This window comes from Strongylocentrotus purpuratus, unplaced genomic scaffold, assembly GCF_000002235.5.
Source record: "Strongylocentrotus purpuratus isolate Spur 01 unplaced genomic scaffold, Spur_5.0 spur5_scaffold_9, whole genome shotgun sequence".
Lineage (NCBI taxonomy): Eukaryota > Metazoa > Echinodermata > Echinoidea > Camarodonta > Strongylocentrotidae > Strongylocentrotus > Strongylocentrotus purpuratus.
Window position 1 is genome coordinate 17,983,604 of NW_022145615.1, and position 18,761 is coordinate 18,002,364.

General features: G+C 34.8%; 1 protein-coding gene across 1 annotated transcript in view; it reads right to left on the reverse strand.

Moving 5' to 3' along the window:
- Nucleotides 1–18,761, reverse strand: part of LOC577246 (myosin-IIIb) — a 35,669-nt gene that overhangs the window by 6,520 nt on the left and 10,388 nt on the right. The window contains exons 8-18 of the mRNA XM_030976580.1: nucleotides 18,095–18,214; nucleotides 17,284–17,392; nucleotides 16,332–16,451; nucleotides 14,714–14,814; nucleotides 12,378–12,464; nucleotides 11,664–11,729; nucleotides 10,965–11,081; nucleotides 8,772–8,883; nucleotides 6,349–6,425; nucleotides 5,203–5,256; nucleotides 4,342–4,461 (exon numbers count right to left, since the gene is read on the reverse strand). Coding sequence (XP_030832440.1) covers nucleotides 4,342–4,461; nucleotides 5,203–5,256; nucleotides 6,349–6,425; nucleotides 8,772–8,883; nucleotides 10,965–11,081; nucleotides 11,664–11,729; nucleotides 12,378–12,464; nucleotides 14,714–14,814; nucleotides 16,332–16,451; nucleotides 17,284–17,392; nucleotides 18,095–18,214 — 1,083 coding nt within the window. The remainder of the gene's footprint in view (nucleotides 1–4,341; nucleotides 4,462–5,202; nucleotides 5,257–6,348; nucleotides 6,426–8,771; nucleotides 8,884–10,964; nucleotides 11,082–11,663; nucleotides 11,730–12,377; nucleotides 12,465–14,713; nucleotides 14,815–16,331; nucleotides 16,452–17,283; nucleotides 17,393–18,094; nucleotides 18,215–18,761) is intronic.

The following is an 18,761-nucleotide window of genomic DNA, read 5'->3' on the forward strand; positions in this document are numbered from 1 at the left end:
ATCCCTTTGAAGATTAACAATTTAGAAGAACAAGAACAAAGTACATGTAGTATAATAACACAATTCTGCAATGAGAGAAGACCTAAACAAAAATAATGTTGTATTGCCCTTTAGGTGCTTTAATACATTTTTTTTCAAAAAAAACAAAAAAACTTTAAAAAGTCGACCGTAGATTTCAAGACTTTTGGGTCGCAAAGGGCAATTAATACAACCTTTTTTAAAGGCCTTATTCATATAAATGAAGAGCGGACATATTTCATCTATAAAGTTTCAACAATAAATAGATATACAGCATGTGTCGAACTTACAGTACATGTATTCTTACTTTATTCAGCTCTGCCCCCCTTAATTGGACTTTGAACACAATTACTTACACAGTGTAAGTACCGGTAGTTAGAGTTTATAGAGCACAGTGGACTTTGTACATGGTCCTTGAGAGATTTGTGTTTGTCAACTATTATTGATTGGTTGTTCATTTTTGTTCCTGATGAATTCTCAAATTCACAACTCTTTTTTTATGGCTAACCAAGCGTAGGAAACAAGTGGACTGGAATTCCAGAAACAAACGCCAGTTTGAATTTGGTAAGTTACTGTAGTTAGTACATACGGTATGCATGCCGCGGGAAGGCTGTGCAATTGCGACCCAAACAGACGAAACTCTCACTTGAACTGTAGTAGTTCCAGTTGCACATTTACATTTTTGTCACCAGAATCAATTAGGAATCCTGGACAGAAAGAATGTCAATTTATGTAGCACATATACATGTGATACTCATGGGAGGTTTCATACTTTCAATCCTATTTTTGTTTGTGCTACCAGTACTACAAATAAATAGTACCAGAATATAAATATTATATTTATTTTCTGTAGTAGTACTACATACAGCTTTACAGGCCAATTTTATCGATGTATCTGGTTGACAGAATTCATCAGTTGGGGAGGCCTGGCAAGATGACCTTGTGCAGTGCAGTCAGTTGGTGCGTTAGTATACATGTACATCCATAGCTATGAGAAAACCATTGCCCAAAAATCTATGTAGACTATATTTATAATTTTTTCCCTCATTTCTTTGTGGCATAGATTCCACATAAAGCTAGGGAGGTACCTTATCGTGTTGGTAAGTGATTGAAAGGAAAGAGAACTGGTTGATATCATGAAGATCAGCAAGAGTGAGGATGGATTAACTTATTTCATCAAGTCTGAAGGGTTTTCTTATGGTGACTTCAATAAAGCCGGTGAGTACTTTCCTTGATCCTGAAATATCCCTAAAGATGAGTCCATTTTTTCAAAATTTTCAAAAATATGTAAAATGGGCCTTTATTTAAAAAAATTACCCAAAATGACCCTTAAACATGTGTAGGGGTTTTGAGGCTTGAGTAGCGCACCCCTGTCCAAACCAAATCTGAGAACTCCCCCAGGGAGTTCGGTACACAACTGAGAAGCTGAGTCAGGGGGTGGGGGAGGGTCAAATCATTTTCCCTACCACTGTGATTCAGTTTCATGTAATTTTGCTTCGATATGTGGAAAGAAAAATAAATAGAAGGACACTATCGTTGTTAATAAGGAAAAATTGCAGCTGGGCATCGATATTGATCTTTATTCACAATTTCACATACATGTTCATTCACTGTTTTCATAATGCAATATTATTCAAGGGCCTCAGGGCTACCACAATCACTAACAGAGACATGCATGTATCTGGTAAAAATGTGGTAAACACTATAAAATTCATGTATCACTTTATCAAGGGAACAGTTCATGAAAATGAATACAAGAATTTAGGCCCTTAATGTGTATCAAAGAACATAAGGCATCTGCAATGTGGAGCCCTGCGTAATCATCATTCCTTAAATAACCAAACATTTGTAGTTTTGTTTATTTCTTTGCAGCGAAAGTGGATGTTTGGAGATTAGTCAAGCACTTTGAGTCGGGTCGGGTGACGATGATAAGCCTCACTTTGAGAAGAGATTTTCAGATTGATTCCAGCCTAAGTTTTTTTGTGTGTTACCAGACTTTGGAAGTCTCTCCAGATTTTTATGACAGAGCAGATGTGTCTTTTCCATGGAGCATGAAGATTAAAATTAGTTATGTGGGAAAGACCTCTTTCTGGCTCGATACTGCTACATACTGCCAGAAGACGGGCAAGGTACTCGCTCAAAACTTCTGCCAGGTAGTAAGGGTCAGTCTAGCTTCACGACGACCGATTGAGCTTCCTGCCGAAGGTGCAGACAAGTACAGAGCATCGACATCCAAGAACCCACCCCAAAGATTCACCTTTCCACAGATCACTCCAAGCAGGGAACAATCATTTACATATACCACTAAAGCTCTACCAAGTGACACCGACTCGAATATCCATGTAAACCAATCAGTATGCTTTAGGTATTGCCATGATGGTGCCAGTCTAGCTGCATTACAAGGTAATATCTTCAGCAAATTCTCTCAAGATTTTGCATACTATAATGTAAAGACATTCTCTGTGGAATATGTTGGAGAGATGAATGCAGGCGATGACATTGATGTCCAATGTTGGGAAGATGAGAAAAACCAATGTGTCTTGTATTTCATTATTAGTGTAAGGGATAAAGTCGCTTGTAGATGTCAAGGAGAATGGTATACTAATCCAGATGGTGATTTTCTTTCAATGAAAGGAAAGTTGAATATATGTCTCAATGCAAATCTGTAGTTATCAGATAATGTTTCAAATCAGTTGCCCAGTCTTGCTTGAATAAGAAACATTTTGTAAGCATATTTTCACTGAAGAGGTAGTTTAAAATGTGAAGTACAATATGAGGTGTCATTTTTCACTCTGGGGATGAGAGCTAAATAATCTTAAAAGTCTACTTTGAAGAGATCAAAAACATTCAGAACTGATTAATTTTACATGCGTCAAATATTCAAAAAAGCAATTTTACAATTGTGGAACATTTTTGCTAATTTCTGCATCATATTTATACATTTGATTCAAATGATTGTAAAATTTACATAAGATTAAATTGTTCAGCCATTCACCAAAGTGCTATGCTACCCCCTGAGGAAATTATTTTTAATTTAAGTTAGTGATATGTTCAAGTGTTGATTGATATCTCTTTTGGGGCTTGCATCTTGTAGCCTGAGTAATGCTGTAAAAAAATGTAAGTCCTGAATATTGAAATTAGCAGTCGTTTTTTGATATTGTGGTGGTAGCGGTGGGATCAGACCCATTGAGCTGACTGCTAAATACCTGTATTGTGATTAGCACTTGTTATACAACACCTACGTGGATCCTTGTCATTTGATTGGAGGATTGTTGGTCACATGATTTTCAATAGATGTTATATTGCACGACCGTGCATTTTTGGTTATATGCAGACTGCGTACCTCTCTGCGGTGCGCGTATCCCTGTGTGTATCTGACGCGAAGGCAGTCTGAATGTATGTAATCGAGAAGGCTTGACTCCAAGTTTAATAAAAATAAGGAGTAAAGCATAATTGTTGATTAACTTTCTATTGGATCTTCTTTGATGTTGTATAAAACAAATAATGAATGTTTTTCATTCGTTCGATAGTGCAAATATTTTCATTCGTTGAAAGATTAACATTAATTCTATTCATCTCGGCTGACGCCTCGTTGAATAGAATGTTAATCTTTCAAGTCATGAAAATATTCGCACTATTGAACTCATAACCATTCATTATTTGTATATCATTTAATGTCAATAGTGCACACAGTACAATCTTTAACAGTACATCTTAAGTGTATTTGTAGTGTATAGGATGGTTATTAGTTTCACTGTATAATCTAAAGCGGCATTTTGGATAGTTATGGAATTATTGCCAGTAAAAAATCATGAAGGGAGAACTCTGCTTGAAGGTGAACTACAATTGCCAGTTATTGTGCATTGTGAATGTACACTTTTAAAACTGTCATATCCTCTTACATATTTCCTCAAACTTTCACTGATCTGTTTCTCTCATTGTCATGCTATCATTGAAACCAAAATGATGTCAGGGTAGACTTCCCTTTTATAGATGTACCCAATGCCCTTAGGCTTAAAAAAAGATGTTGTATTGCCCTTTAGGTGCCAAAACATATATAGGTCGGTTGGTCGGAAATCTTTTTTAAAATTTTTGTTTTAATCCCTCTTTGGGCTAATATTTCTCAGTTTTGAATGCTTTTATTTAATACATTTATTTTCTAAAAAACGGTAACAATTCAAAAAAAAAATTTAAGCTGACCGTCGATTTCAAGATTTTTGGGTTGTTCACAAAGGGCTATACAACATCTTTTTTTAAAGGCCTAAACCTGTTGAAGTAAGAATCTACTTCTAATTTGCCTTTACTAGACCTAGACTAACTAACCTGTGCCGTGACATACGTATCATCAAAGTTTCTTGCAGACTTGGAAGTGTTTGGTTTGACGCATCTGACAAAGTGAGGATTGGACTTGTTCAGAAGCTCCATCAGGATAGCTAGTGATGTCTGCAAGATAAAGACAGCTGGATGGTTAACATCAACATACAAAAGAAGTCGAGCTGAATTCTCGCTATCGCCAATATATTGAAAATACCTGTATGTTATGTTCAGGCCCCATTTTAAATGCACTCTGGGATAGATTGGTGACCAAGATGGCTCCGGTCTATTTCCCGCGGCTGCACCCTGCATGCCAGCGTTGATTGTGCAAGTGACTGTGTGTAAGAACTTTAGTGCCCAGAGTTGGTACTCATTCACACGTTTAAAAAAAGTGTGAAGGCTTTTTTTTGTTGCTGTGGTTTACCAAGTATCTGAACGAGCCCTAACTCATTATATGCCATACAAATAATCTTCAAGATTATTGAAATGTTTCCAATGCAAGATCATTCTATACAAGTGTTAAAAGGGTTGCCATGGATCTAATCAAGACTGAAGACGTGTATCTTTACAAAAACATTGTGTTGCTCAAAACAAGTTGTCAAACAAATGTGATGATTACCTTGTCAATTAATATAATCATTTTTTTTAATTATGAAACAATATGTCTTTTATGTATATTATGTTATCTGTATTATTTCTGCATGTGAAATGTTAAATCAATAAACTCAAACTCAAACTCAAACTCAAACAATAATCTGTCAATGTATCTGCCCAGTATTTTGTGCAAAATTGCCACTGTGGCAAGCGAGCGTCCATGAAAACAGAGGAGAAAGCAATTGAAGGGAATAATCAAAGCAATCATACATGTACCTTGAACTGTGCTCCAACAGTGATCTTCTTGACTGTACCCTTAGGACCTCCTCTCTGTGATATCAAAACAAAATCACATGAATATAAAGAGTGAGTCAGAAAAAATGTCCCACTTTTTAAAAGTTGTGTGTGTGTCTGTCTGACTGTCTTTGTTCAATGCACTGTTTTATTCCTCACCCAGTAATTTGGCGCAAGTGAGATCTGGCAGTCTTGTAAAGATTGTCTGATGTTCAGTCATGCATGCAGAAATTCAAATAAAAATGGTACCTAATTGTACTGGGAAGATAACTCTACCAAGACATATCATGAAACCCATGATTAAATATTCATACTTCAAACGATACAACTTTTAAAAAGTGAGACATTTTTTCTGACTCACTCTGTATAGGCCAGGGTATTATGAAATAAGGGTATGATTAGAACAGAAGAAAATATATGATGCAATTAGCCTAGTTTATAATGAAGTTCAACATGATTTGTGCTCTCATTCGAAAACAGATACAGATACAGTATATGCCATCTGCACACAAAAAAATTAAAACAACATAAAGGGCTTAATGTTTGCAAGAATGGTAGATGAATGGCATGACACAATTTCTGTACAAAGCAAAATAATCTGGGCCTGTGACCTCAAGCACTGAGGATTTAAACACAATACAAGTTTATGTTTTTTAAATCTCCCAATGCAAAGTATTGAATCAAGAAATATACCAATAAGCAGCATCTTGTGCTACTTTTCTTGGCCTATTTTCATCTTTGAATCGTAAAAGTATGCCGTTACATTAATGTACAGTTATTTTTAACAAAACTAAGCTCACAAGTTAGCATGATTTTTAGTTGCATTTGAACTGGCAATTAATTAATGGTACATGTAGAACTGCTTGTTATTCAAACCATTTCTGCACTTGATCATGACACTCCTTGCAGCTACTCCCCTCACCTACCATCCCACTTTAGCTTCCTGAGTGAGCTGCTAACCAGATTACTCCATCACATATCAAGTACCACATCAACATACATGTACCGTAAACAATAATTCGGAAATACAAGTTGGTGTGAACTTCACAGATAATTGTCTGAGGAACTATATTTGTCACTTAACATACATCATATAACTGCATGTACCGGTATGCTGATTTTGCTAACCTTTTTGAGAGACTTCCTAGATCGTTTCTTGCTCAGCCTATTCTGTAGAGCTAGGGTTCCCGTCCTGGTAATGGTGCCTGCATGTATGAAATCATCAATTCTCAATTATTCATACCCTATTGTTTTTTTAAATGAATATATGTATTCATGAAATCATCAATTCTCAATTATTTGTACCATATTGTTTTTTAAATGAACATATGTATTCATCAAATCATGAATACTCAATTATTCATATCATATTGTTTTTTTAATTAACACAGGTATGTATGAAATCATAAATACTCAATTATTCATATCATATTGTTAATGAAATTGACATGGGTGTGCGCAATTTTTAAAGCCTAATTTGGCTTTTGAAGTGGAAACCCTTTCCATTTTCATTTCTTTAATTTTGTTTGTGCATTTTGTGCATGTCAGGTTTGTAACTGACTATGAGTAACCTACTTGTTTTTGTATATAGTAAGTATTTTTTTTTTTTTAACTAAGTTTCAAAAAAAAATTCCTCTCTCTGTATTTCATTTTGTTATTCTGTATCTTTATCATAATGTACATATTATTTTTGCCTTTTTAAAAATAAATTGGAAATAAAGATTTTTGAAGAATAAAAAACATGTATGCCATCATCATGAATAAAAAATCATATAAACCCATGCTATCTAAAGAATTGTTGGTATACATGATTAAGGAGTATTATTCCATAGCTATGAAGGGATGGGAACCAATGGAATGTGTACAAAATGGAATTTTAGGCAGACTAATATGATGAACCTAAAGTCGCACCTGTAATTAATCTTCAAGAAAACTGGCCATATCATGAATTGTAAGAAAAGTTTTGAGGTTGCAATACCCCTTTACATTCTTTTTGGAGGTTATCACATTACCGTTCAATAGTTACAAAAAAATTCATAGGGGTGCAAATATTAATCAATTTTTTTCTTCCATTGCTTGTATTTCTCATATACTGTATAACTTCTAATTGCTAGGATATCATGGGTGCCAGCACTTTATTACACCTAACCATAAACAGCGCCATCTATGTCCTAGCATGGCAGCACTTTCAGTCAGGATGCAATCATGCCTTTACTGTGGAAATTATGAATGCAAAGCTTATCAATAACAATTTCCACCTTACTTTAAGGTTTTATTCTCCTTGCACAATTTCAATAAGACAGATCTCATACCAATATTCAAGTCAATGGTGACAATTAAACAATCAATTGAATTGCAAGTCTGTAAAACAGAAAGCATAAAAAAAAACCTATGCAGCCAAGTCCAAGTTATTTTGTCCCATTTGTTACTTTAAGCACATGTAAGATGTCACTTTATCTGATCATTGTATGAAGTATTTAGCCCTTTTAGAGCTTCTATTCTATTCTATTCTATTTATCAGGCTATAGTTCATCCAGACATTTGACAAAGCCCTCCTCATATCATTTCCATTCTCTTCTGTCTCTAGCTATCCTAGTCCATGCGGCCGTTCCCATGTATGATGTTAGGTCATCTCTCCATCTTCTCTTCTGCCTTCCTCTTCTTCTCTTTCCCATCCTTGGTTGCCATTCTGTTAAATGATTTGTCCATCTATTGTCCTGAAGTCTTGCTATATGCCCAGCCCATCTCCACTTTGATTCTCCGACTTTCTCCATGATGTCTTTAACCTCTGTTTTCTTGCGTATGACTTGATTTTGTCCCGCAGACCAAATATCAAAATAGTTTTGATGACCATCTTTTTTCATTGTACCATCTGGTGATGCATGGGACACCACATGATCAGATACCCTGCTTACTTTAGGCAATTATTTGGTTGACAAACATTTCCATGAATCTCATTAATTTACAAAATTTTCAAGGATAGTGGTAAACAAAAATAATCAAAATAAAATGCAAGGTCGCAAAACAGATGGTATGTTTTGCGACCTTTTGTTGTACTGAGCGAGGCGGGAAGATTCGCTGGCAATTCGCTTGAAGATGTCGTTGACGAAGTTATAGAGTCATAAACGAGTATACAACAATGCACATGCACACAGGTGTTACAGTGCTTTAATGTATCAAGAGAGTTTCTTTTATGTAATGCATCTTCCTCCATAACTTTCACATTTGATACATCAAAGACATTGGCCCGAATTCACAAAGGAGGTTAAACTTTATCCCATGGTGGAAACCCTTATTTACATAACCCATGGTTTAAAAATTTGCGCAAAATAAGCGTACCTTGCCTTGCGTGCGTCTATATTGGGCCTCTGACTGTGTTGCGCTTGTGATGCGCTAATTATAGACCATGGATTATGTAGTACCGTACATGTAAATGAAGGTTTCAACCATGGGTTAGATTTAAACCTCCTTTGTGAATTCGGGCCATAGGGGGTGGGACTTGGGCTGCACTAAGGTTTAAGGGCATTAATAAAAAAAAAACTAGAACCAACCTCGGAATATGCGTGCTAGAAGGTCATTGCTGCTGTTCTGCAATATGGTTGTAACTCCGTTTGGAAGAGTATCCCTGTTCTTGTCCAAGAAGCCAGTAGCGTTGTAAGATACCTGGAAATATAAGAGTGCACGGTCTCAAGCTCAACAGATCAATAAAAGGATTTGATTGAGTTCTGCATGTCAATCTAATAATATAATATCTACAATACATTCAGCCAACGACAAAGCAATGCAATGACAGTCAGCGATTATTGTTGAATTATAGACTGGAAATTTTGTTTACCATTTACATCGAACACTGTATTTTCGAAGTAAACTATGTACAAAGAGTAAAACACTAAAATATACCCACTGTATGATCCAGTCAACGTAATAACATGAAGAAGGAATTCGACACTGAATATAGAGGCTTAAGCCTCCGTTCAAAAGAATCCATAAGTATCCATACATAAGTATATACTGGCATGCACTATGATGTATATATGTGCTTTAGTAAAGTTGACACAATCTAGTTAAGACATATTACAATGATTTTGTTTATAGTTGTACCAAATCTACATTTAGCATCAAAGATCTTTCGTTACCTTTATAGTGATTTAAAGATTCAAAACCTGTGAGACAGAATACACTTAAATACATGGTCCTGAATATAACATAGAATGCCACATACAAAACTAGAATTCTGTTTAAGTATGGATGTACTTTGAGATATATATAAATAAATGTAATGAAACAGTTAAAGAGGACTACTGAAATACATGAATGCTTACTAAACAGTGAGAGACTCATGAAAGCAAGAAAGCACAAAGCCCACCACCACTTTCAATAGAGCTTGAGAAAGAGAAATTGTGAAAAGATTTTGTTTAACAATAATAGCACGATGTTCATAACCATATATGATTTCTTACTACATACCAAGAGATGGATGGGTGAGAGGAGAAAGTAGAAAGCCCACCACCAGTTTCAAGAGAGAGTGGCAAATAGAAATATGAAAAAACATTTTTTGAAAAATGGTATGAAGTTCACTATAATGTGATTTCTTATTAAATATTTGAAGAATGGGGAGAGGAAGAAGGGCTAAAGTAGAATGCCCATTACTATACTTTCCACAGAGCTTGAGAAAGAAAGATGAATACAAGACTTGAATAGCATGAAATAGGTAACATGTCTGCTGAGAGAAAGTAGGTCTTAAAGAGAAGGTTGAGTTCTGGGGAAAGGTGAAAAATAAATTCACACATACCGTAACCCAACAAACATTACACTGAATGTTCAAGATTACAAATAAATGACATGTGCCACGCGATTTTGGTAGAAAATGTATAGGGGCTGGCTGAGTAATGAGCATAGAAAGATAAGGAAATTCAAGGGAAGTAGGCCCGACACCACGTGCTTAACACAGGTCACTATGTGTAAATGAGAGTTTTGGTTTTTATTGAAGATGATTTCCAGCAAGTTTTTGGGAGTTTTTTTTATTTTACTGGTTCAAACAATCAATCTACTGCAGGATAAACAATCCAGAATGAATTAAAGCCATGCATTCTCTTGACATATGATGCCCATACCAGAGCTCAAGATTAGCTTTAAATCACATGCAATGTACTATGAATCAAGTGTATGCAATACATATAATAGAGTCCAGTTGGGAACCTAAATTTAACATATTTCAAATGAACTGTACTTGCTTTGTTTTCTACTCTTTGTATTTCGACATTTGTATGTAGATTCATCCACATTTCACATACATTAACCCTAAGCTTACAAGAACCGAGTGGCCTATGGGAGTGAATGAATTCAGTATTCAAATAATCAATCATATATTTTGTGAAAACAGTAAAAGACACACATACATGTATCTACCAAGTATAAATTCCTTTCTATCTTTATTTGGTACGTTTTGTTTAATTCTTCTATTAAATCATCTTTACTTTTGTTTGTCTTTTGTGACAACAGGATTAAATGAGCAAATATCCCTTCCAGCAAAGTGATTGGTACTGAATGTATTACTGGAGGAGATCTTTGCTTTGATGAAATGAAGATTATGAGCAAAATGCTGAGTATCAAGTTCTATGCATTTAGCAAGTGTTAATCAATTTTCCTCAATATTTTTCATGTTTGTCTTTGTTGAGCAATGTGACTATAAGACATAATGAATGATTGAATGAATAGAAGTTGAGATAGAAGCACAATCTTACCCTTCCGGCGTAGTGATCAATACTGAATGTATTACTGGTGGAGATCTTTGCTTTGATGTAGTGATGATTACGAGCAAAGTGTTTATTCATCTTCTCCACCAAGCTGTGATCATTACCCTGGCATAATTCAAGAACAAAAAATTGTCAAGAAGGGAAGAAAAGGGAAGAAAATTCACTCATATCATCCCATCATTTGTCCAATGTCTGTTTAGATACCTGTTAATAAAAAGCTCAGGTATCGAATTATAATGCGTTTGCCACCATCTATAGCGGGTGGATCAAGGCATAAAAGGAAATGAAAACATTAAAAATATTTGATTTGACAAACTTGCAGCCTTTCCTGTAAGTAATTATTTCCTAAACATTCTATTCATCCTTCACTCAAGGCATATTAATAAGTAACATAACCAATTCAAACTGAACTCAATCTTTATCTTGTTATAAGATTTTTCCATTACATTCTTACATCTAAGAAACTTCACAGCTCTAGCAACAAATATTTTGATTTAAACACTTTTAACACTCGTGACAAGATATTGGCAAACGATGTTCTTTTTGGCAGACTTTTGGCAGGTTTAAAGTGTACAATAAAATGTCCTACTATTAAAATGGCGAAGTTAGACTTTTTGTAACAATTTGTGTAGTTTGTAATATTGTTTGAAATGATTTTTAATTTGAGCAAGCTGTTGGGGAGCTTACCTGAGGGAAGAGGGTTTCTTCATCCACAAGAGCCAAGATACCAATTGGTTTGGCCATGAAAAGACCCTGCATGATACAAATAAAAAATATTTAAAAATATGAAGTAGTAACTGTGAACAGTATTGCATTATGTGTATGTTTATTTTTATGTAGATGTGCAAAAATGTTTATCTTAAAACAATCTTCATGAATTATAAATAGCATGTGATAAAGACTAGACAAACATACAAATTACACATCTATAGTGGAGTTATTTCATGATTTGTTATCTCTCTATTTCTTTTTCTGTTCCTGTAACAAATCAAATAATCATGTACATGTAGTAAATGTTTATAAAATAAATCCAAATTCAAATTGAATATTAATTTACAGACAAATATTGTCCAGTGCATTTATGAATAAATATCATGTCTTTATATGCACTGGGCCTGGAACCATTGCAAGTTTCCAAGTATGTTTATATCACTACTCTAAATTTTTTTTCTTTATTTTCCAAACCACATTGGATTCAATATATTATCTGCTTATTGCATTCTACTTTTTTTAATAAAGAAATTTAACAACAACTTTACTCATTCTGATACTACTACAGATTTGATGCAACAGAAGACATGATTGATTAATCAATGGCATAGACACATCAAAATTTGTAAACATGTTTTTTTGGCTGCAATGTTAGCAGGTGGGTGTCATTAGGTTGCCATGGTTACTTACCAGGAGTGGTTCATTGTTAACGAATGGGATGTTGGACCAATCAATGCCTTCTCTCTTGTACTCGTCCTGTTCTAACAGGAAAATATGCTGCAAAGAAAACAATGATAAGAGCTCATCTTAATTATTATAATAATAATAAATAAAAAACGGTGCTGATAAATCACTTACCACCAAAGTCTCTAAGCGCTATAACAAACAAAATACAATGATAAACAATTACATATTAAACAAAACAAAAAGAAAAATGCAAATAAACTTATAAATTACAGTACATGAGAAATATACATCAATGTGAACAGAGTAATTTAATCATCAAAAGCAATTTTGAATAAATGTGTCTCAAGACAAGTTTTGAATTGGTTAACAGTCTGACAGTTTTATGGTTGTATTTACACATACATATTGAACACATTTGAGTATGCAACTGTACACGTTCTATAATTCAGAGTGATGATATTATAATACTTCTAACATAACAAAGTTATTTTGTGCAAATATTAAAACAGTGAACGTTACAATTAGATGAAGGTTCAGACGAAGGCATCTAGAGCTGAATTTGCTGACTTTGATGAGGATGATTTTAATTGATTTAATTTGCACTAAATATATACACCGACTACATAAATATAGAACAAAAATGATATTTTGTTTTTGTTGTTCATGCAATTTTACTAACATCATCAATGTCATGGAGGTAACCGGATGTATTGTTTTAAAATATATCTAACAGTTTATGCATGTCTTTACAATCTTCATTACAAACCATAACCTCAGAAGTTTGTCATTTAAATATTAAAAAAATCAATTGACGGCCATCAAAGTGACAGTACCGCATTTGTACTTTGTACACAAAGTCATGCAAGACTAACAGCGATAATTGGTTTCAGCCCACAGCAAATACACCTATGCAGTCATGCAGATAAAAGGATTTGAACAAGTAATGTGGCCCTGAATGCAGTGGAAAAACAAGAATAATAATGATAGCCACAGAAGGTTTTAATGCAAGAGTGACTTCATAGAAATTGAATAAATGGATGGGAGCTTTTGACTGATTATCGCAACCTGGTGGTATTAACAGATCTACATGTATGTATGCATGACCGACAGGATATTTGATATTGCTAGGCTAGGTTATTAATATATGACAGACTGCTAGAATTACATAAAAGAATAATGAGAATGATACTGGATGCACAAATGCAAACTCATATAGTTGAAATGTTTACTGTTTACTACGAATGATTAGTAATATTTGTTCACTATTCATTTTCTTGACACAAGATTGCAACTTTTGTAATCAAATTGCTTTTCCCTCCACAAAACTATCCCTCCACTAACCACAAATAGTGTGGTTAGGTTCCGTTTTAGGTCATTGTTTTTCGGGTATGAGTTGTTGTAATATTTGTTTGATTTTGGTTTTGGTTTATTTGTCTTTTTCTTTTTTCTTTTTTCGTTAATTTTTAATGAAAGCCTTTGAATTCGACTTCAATAAACAAAAACTAATAAAATAAATATAACCCTTGAGTAAATACCACTGTACACATCACTGAAATATAACAAAAAAATAACCAATAAACAAATAATAATATAAGAATGGCGATGAAATCAATATGCAAGGGCAAGGACAAGGACAAGGACAAAATGGTGTAATGCATCAGCAGTAATAGTACCTATTGTTGGTATTCAACAATCAAATTGCTCAACAAGCCTTTCAAGGATGGGTCATGTAAGAAATGAGTCATCATCTCTTTACAGTAAAATTCATACCCTAATAACCTTGTACTTGTTTCTACCAAATTTGGATTAAAAAACTACAGTGAAACCTGTCTGTAAAGACCACCCAAGGGAGACAAGAAAAGTGGTCTTTATAGGCAGGTGGTCTTTAATGTACAGGTTCCTTTACTAGTACATGTTTCAGTGAGAAACCATTTTTTGAGGAAAAAATAAAAAATGTGGGCTTTGTAGACAGACTGTCTTTCTATCAGATACTGGTGGTCACTAAAGCAAGTTTGACTGTATTTTTCAGGAAAGGACCTTCGGATAGCAAGCCCCTGTGTAAATGATGGAGATTACTAACATATGAAATATGACTCACTACCCATGAGCTGTCTTAAACTGAGGGTAAAATACTTAGCCAAATGCTTCAACTTGAATGTCAAGGTTGGCTAAGTATTAAAAGCCCAAAACTTCGTAAAATATTCATATTTCTGACATAAGTATTAAATTGAATCCTATATCAGCCAAAAACTTTGTAAAATACTCATATTTCTGACATAAGTATTGAATTGAATACCCGCCCAGGCTCACAACAGAATATATATACATGAATGTAATACCTGATTGAAGAAGAATTGGAGCTGTTCGTTGGCTAGGTTGATACAAGCTTGCTCAAAGCTGTTTGTCTGTAGGTGCTCAAACCCAAAGATATCCAGAATACCTGATAAAAAAAACAATCACAACTCATATTCAAATTCATTTATCTCCAGATCACTTTACAAAATATATAATTTGCTATAATTCATGCAACAGACAGCAAATATACAAAGTCAAATCACATAACAATGTATTCTACTCTGTATCATACATTAACTTCAATTATATACCTCACTTTAGAAATCCAGCCATCTGATTGGTCGAAATTGGAGTCATGATTTTAGCAATTCCCGTAAAATGCCAAAACCTTTTGAAAAAAGCCCTAGGGCATTTTTCAAAAGACTATTGACCGGTTTTGGCACTTTACGTACATGTATATGCGTGCAATCTCAAAGGGAAGGATTTTAGCACAAAAACTTGAGTGGTGCGCAATCAGACTAATTAAGACTAGGTCTTGATAACATAAACAAACTTGATTACCATGATTGGTAAGTCCCACATGTATTTTATGACACTTTTCGGTATATAAAAGTTATAATGACTGCTTTAATATTCGAGGCATATTTGTTTTTATATGCTTACATGATCGCTCTATCACCCCTCGGCATGCCTCGGAGCGATCGATAGCACGATCATGCAACCTCCCCTTGGGCGTAGAAAAACAACTATGTCTTTCATAGCAGTCATTATTACTATATTATTATTTCTGAAAAGAAATATTCCAAGTTTAAAACCTGAAATTACACTTTTAACATATGTGTACATACATATACATGTACTAGTAAGCTACATGACACATCTGGGCTCTGTCTTATAAAGAGCTGCAAACAATTTGGATCAATCGCAAGTCCTCTAATCAATCGCAAGTTTGCAGCCTCTGATCTCTTATTTACATAGTTGCGATTGATATCAATTGAAAATAAGTTGCAATTGATATCATATTGTAAGATGGAGCCCTGTATACACATGCAACTCAACTGTCTTTTGCGCTGGTTATGATATGAACTAATCCCTCCCCCCCCCCCCCCAATGCTCTTTGAGCCTGAACTTGACTTTGCAATATCTCATTTGGATGAATTTATGTTTCCAATATACAAATGATTTCATTTTTAATTTTGTTTTCTATGAATATATACTGCTCAGTTGTAGAGCAGTGGTTTCCTAACTGGAAGGTCCGGGGTTCGAAACCAGGCAATGAGCTCTTGCCCTCCGTCTTAATCTTCAAGCTGTCGATCCCCTGGTTACTTACTTACAAGCATAAACATGCTTTCTTTATAGCAGTCAGGTCAAACAAACCAGCCAACAAAATATAAGTTTTTGCAATTTTTATTGGTGTCCTGTACATGTCCTATTCCAGTCATACATTTATGATTGAGATATGTTTAAGCCCCTCTACACTAGTTTGGCATGGAGGGATTAGACCTCCCTGCAAGGTCACTGGCAGGTGGTTATCTCATTAAATCAGCTCTCAATTAACATGAGAAAAATCATGGGGGATCAACGGGGTACCGCTTAGGCATTGTTGGCTGTATAGAGGGCGCAAGTAGCTATAAGTAGTGCAGTGGGGCTTTAATCTCTTACCTATCTCACTAGCCTGGCTAGGATCAAGTTGTTCTTCTGGAGCCAGTAGCTGGTTGATCTTGTTGACAATCCAGCTGAAGAGACGGCCATACAGGGCCTTCGTCATTGCATCTCGGGCATCTGTATGAAGTTTAATTTCACCCTATTTTATTTTAATTTACATGCTATCGCTACAATGTATTTCTCTTTAATCATGTATAAGTCTTAATGTCAAACTGTATCATATTTACTTTGTATTACATCTATTTGAATTTTCTATGATGTAAATTCCACTCAATTCAAATGCTGAGCTGCCATGTGGATTTAAATAAATACCCTTTTAAATCAAATCTAACATTCATATACATTTAATAACAATGAGGACAATGATGGTGATGATGATAATGATAGTAATAACAACAACAACAATAGTAACAATCGTAACAAAATGATGTGCGTGTTTCTTGGAACATACTTAACACTAGTATTTAAGTATATAACTATTGATGGGATTTGGGTGAAAAATGTGTGAAGAAAAGTCTTCTTCTGGTGCTATTTTTAAATTTCTAATTAATTTTAAATTTTCAAGATGAAAGATAAGCACATGTAAACAGGAAGACCATACTTTTTCATAAATGCATCATTCATAGAGAGATAAGAGGCCCTATCCAATAATTATTCTTAAAGATATTATGCAGCAATAAATTTATGAAGGAAACAGGAAGAAAGTTTCCCTTGCTGTACAAGTTATGGTGAATAAGACTGCCATAGTCCATGGCTTTTTATAAATCATCACAATTTTTATGAAAGCACATGTACATTAATTTTTAAGATATTATGCAGCAACAAATTTAAGTAGGAAAAAAGAAGTTTCCCTTGCCATACAAGTTATGGTGAATAAGACTGCCATAGTCCATGGATTTTGATAAATCATCACAATTTTTATGAAAATGCTTAGCATGTCTGTACTGACCGTGAGCTTGTGCTTTGGAATAGTTCCTCTGAAACCTCTCCCCATGCGCCACACTGGTGGTGTAGGTCAAGGCGGACATCAGGTCTTCCTTAGCAATCCCTAGAAGATCCTGGCAAACAAATCGTCAAGAAATAAATGAGTTTTGATGGATTAGATTAGAGCTAAGAATACAGAAAATCTTCTTAATAAGCAAAAGCAATCCTTTTGCAAGTGCTATCAATCATATCATCAAGAATCAAATGAGTTTTGATTGACCAGATTAAGAATGCATTATGCAATCTCTTTGCAAGGTCATGATAATCATACCATCAAGAATCTTACAAAGCTTTGGATGACTAGGGCAGAGCTCAAAATGCATGGGGGCAGGGGGCAAGTAAACCCTCTCTCTGGAGTGATGAAACAACCTCTAGACACCATCCAAATAGTTACATACTTGATCTAGATTTTAAAATTTGTAGGAGTTGAAGACACAATTTTGTTCTAGGATTTGTTCTTAGTCCCACATCATTACCTTTATAAATGTTTTAGTCAAAATAATAATGGGGGATGCTGATTCTCACAGCGTTATCCAACTTGCTTTGACACTTCATGTGCTGTTCATTATTCAATTGTGCGCTAGTAAAATGGTGACTTGCCTGAATGCTCCCCAGGGACTGGAGAATGTGCATACATTGTGTGCAAGTAAGCCTGAATCCGATGACTGGGGTAATAATATATCTGTAAAGCGCTTAGACACATCTAATATCAATGTATTGGGTGCTATATAAAACCGGAATATTATTATTATTATAATTTTCTTCTATGGTCTTACCCCGACTTTCTGAGCAGCCTCAGGATTCGTGACGTATGCTGCATCCTCCTCGTTAGCCTCTATCTTCAGCTGTCCTAGAGCTAGCACGCTGGCTAGAATATGAAACATGTCTTCTTTCTCCTGTCATAAATAACAACAACAATACAGTCAGACCTCCCGAGCTATAAAGTTGTCTAAAATATGTAATAAATGGACCTTAAAGATACTATGTCCCTTCTGCAGCCAACATCAAATGCTGTAGAACTTTAGAGGAATTATGAATATGTCATGTAAGCGTTAGCCGTGTCCTAATATTCAAATTATGCAAGGAAACCTGTTTACTTGCTAGACTTCACTGTCAGACACTACTGAGTGACTGACTGGGTTTTTTCTTCTTTGGTAATAACATACATAAAATGAGCTGTAAAGGGTACATGAGCATTTGTCTACATCAATACCCCACTTCTTGTAATGGCCAAAATTAAACTGATTGAATCTTTGCGCAGCATAAAACGTACGATCATTCGGTACAATGGTCTGAAAATCAGACAATTACTTACAGGCTCTATAGCTCTTAAAGGTATTATGTCCCTTTTGCAGCCAACCTCAAATTCTGTAGAACTTTGCAGGAATTATGAATATGTCATGTATGTCCTATCTGTGAAATTTAAACGTTAGCAGTGTCCTC